The sequence below is a fragment of the Pyxicephalus adspersus genome, chromosome 8 (genome assembly GCF_032062135.1).
Source record: "Pyxicephalus adspersus chromosome 8, UCB_Pads_2.0, whole genome shotgun sequence".
Lineage (NCBI taxonomy): Eukaryota > Metazoa > Chordata > Amphibia > Anura > Pyxicephalidae > Pyxicephalus > Pyxicephalus adspersus.
Genome location: NC_092865.1, coordinates 9,158,355 through 9,160,514, shown reverse-complemented (window position 1 = coordinate 9,160,514; position 2,160 = coordinate 9,158,355). Strand labels below are relative to the sequence as shown.

Here is a 2,160-nt window from a genome sequence, read left to right as displayed (position 1 = left end):
GAATGATGCATAAACGAGTGATATACATACAGCGCCATTCTGCGCTATGCGGGGAGGGGGGGGGGACGAGCAAGTGGCACCCTGCTGCATGCTCTCCCCTTCATTGCATTACGGTCGTTCGTTGATCTGCCAGGACGCTGTGCACACGTCAGATTCTCGTCCGATACCAGCCCTAAAATGATAATTGAATGAGAATCATCTGACGTGTACGTAGCCTAACGCACTGCATATCCTTCCTATATAGCACCCATTTTTTTCTCAATGAACACTTTGAGAGTTCTGTTTATATCTGGTGACCATCAGCTCAGGTCATTTATTCCAATTCCTGTTTATTTGATGGATGTAAGCCAATTAATTAGATGAAATCCACCCAGTGGGCAAACTGCAATAAAACAGAATGCTGACCATTTAGCACATTAGGATTTTACGTTGTATTTGTGCCCCAGTAGGAAGATTTTACTCTTCACAGTGGGTTTCACACAGCATTTATAGCCTTGGAAGTTAAAACCCTTTCACACTCCATATCCCCATTTGGGATACTTCCCTTTATTTCTATCCCGGGGCAGAAAGTATTACAGTCCGTACTATACAGCCTGGAATTTACATCTGTATATTTGGAAGAATATGTCAACCTTGGAAGAGGACTGGCATTTCTGTAACAGCAGAATTCATGTGATTTCATGACAGCATGGACCCCATTCCATATGTAATTATCACATCCGTGCCCTGCATTTGCATTACGATTAATTTGTTGTCATTTAGTGATATTTCCTAAATTATCGGGGACCACTAATTGCTGGACAAAACATGTATGTACAGTATAGTGAAATTATATCGGTGAGGTGGAGGGTGTAATGGGCTTAAAACATTTATATGTTCAGAAATCTCTGGCTTTATAATCACTAAATGCCATATCTTTCTATTCAGTGCCTTTACTGTCCCGTATCCTGCCTTCCGATGCATGCAAGATCTATAAACAAGGTATTAATATCAGGTGTGTGTCCATCTCTTCTATTCTTGCGATGAATAAGGTATATTTTGTCTTAACATTGTCCTTCCAATTTTCACATTCTTAACATTTATTACTTTGATATTTGGTGATTGACTTCAGGTTTAGCCTCTTTGGAACTCATACTCTTACTTTAAAGGAGCCAAGAAGTACAAAGTAACCTTGTCATGGTCGTCTTATCTTAAATGTTGCATGACTTGTGAGCATTTATTACCAGTACACTGTAAATGATTATAATTCTTTTCCTATCCTTTTGTGTTAACTAAAAATCATCAGATCTGTTTGAAACTTTATGATTTGCTAAATTGTTAATAAATAAACCCCCTCAATATCTGGCAAAGATGCCCTGTAGAGAACATCTGCCATTAGTTCAGAAGGACAATTTGCATAATGTGTCAACATGAGGTCTTGCTGGGTTGGAGACATATGAAGTCATTGAAGAGCTGAAGAATTAACCTTTCCCAGAGGAAATGTGCTGACCTCCCTCTAGTGCAGCTTGCAGAATTCAAAAACCTAGATCATGACTGAATGGATAAGTGTTCGGTGACAAGCTGTCTACCGATGGGTTGCTCAGTCAATCCAAAGGATAGTCCATGCATGGTGAGAACATAAATTGTTAAATTGGACTGTAACCCTCTCTGAATGACATGTGGGCTCCTCTGAAAAAAAAAAAAAAAAGCATTTAATCATGCTTTGTGTTGCACAGGTATTTGGAATCTTGCTGGCACAAACAGAATTTGATGAATACTGTAACTTAAAATAATGTGAGCCCTTGGGGTCCTTTAAATATTGAAGAAGGAGCTCTGGATTGGAGGAAAGCCTGTGGTCACATACATACGGTGTTTCCCCGGGTCAGGGTCTTATATTTACTTTACATACATACCGTGTTTCCCTGGGACAGGGTCCTATGTTTTATTTTACTTTTTGAAAATTTCATTGGTGCTTATGATCAGGGGATGTCTTATTTTTCTCATGTACAAAAAAATCTATGTTTATGTATAAAAATCTGTATTTACTAAAACATGTAACCAATATTACAATGCTATAGAAAGATACCTCTGTGTTACCTGTGACCTGTCAAAATCATAATATATATATATATATATATATATATATATATATATATATATATATATATATATATATATATA

The 2,160-nt window shown here is 37.5% G+C and overlaps 1 protein-coding gene across 1 annotated transcript in view; it reads left to right on the top strand.

Moving 5' to 3' along the window:
• ANKRD13C (ankyrin repeat domain 13C) overlaps positions 1 to 2,160 on the top strand; it is a gene marked incomplete in the record, with an annotated part of 26,902 nt that overhangs the window by 16,266 nt on the left and 8,476 nt on the right. The window contains 1 exon segment of the mRNA XM_072419465.1: positions 928 to 994. Within this exon segment, the coding sequence (XP_072275566.1) occupies positions 928 to 994 (67 nt within the window).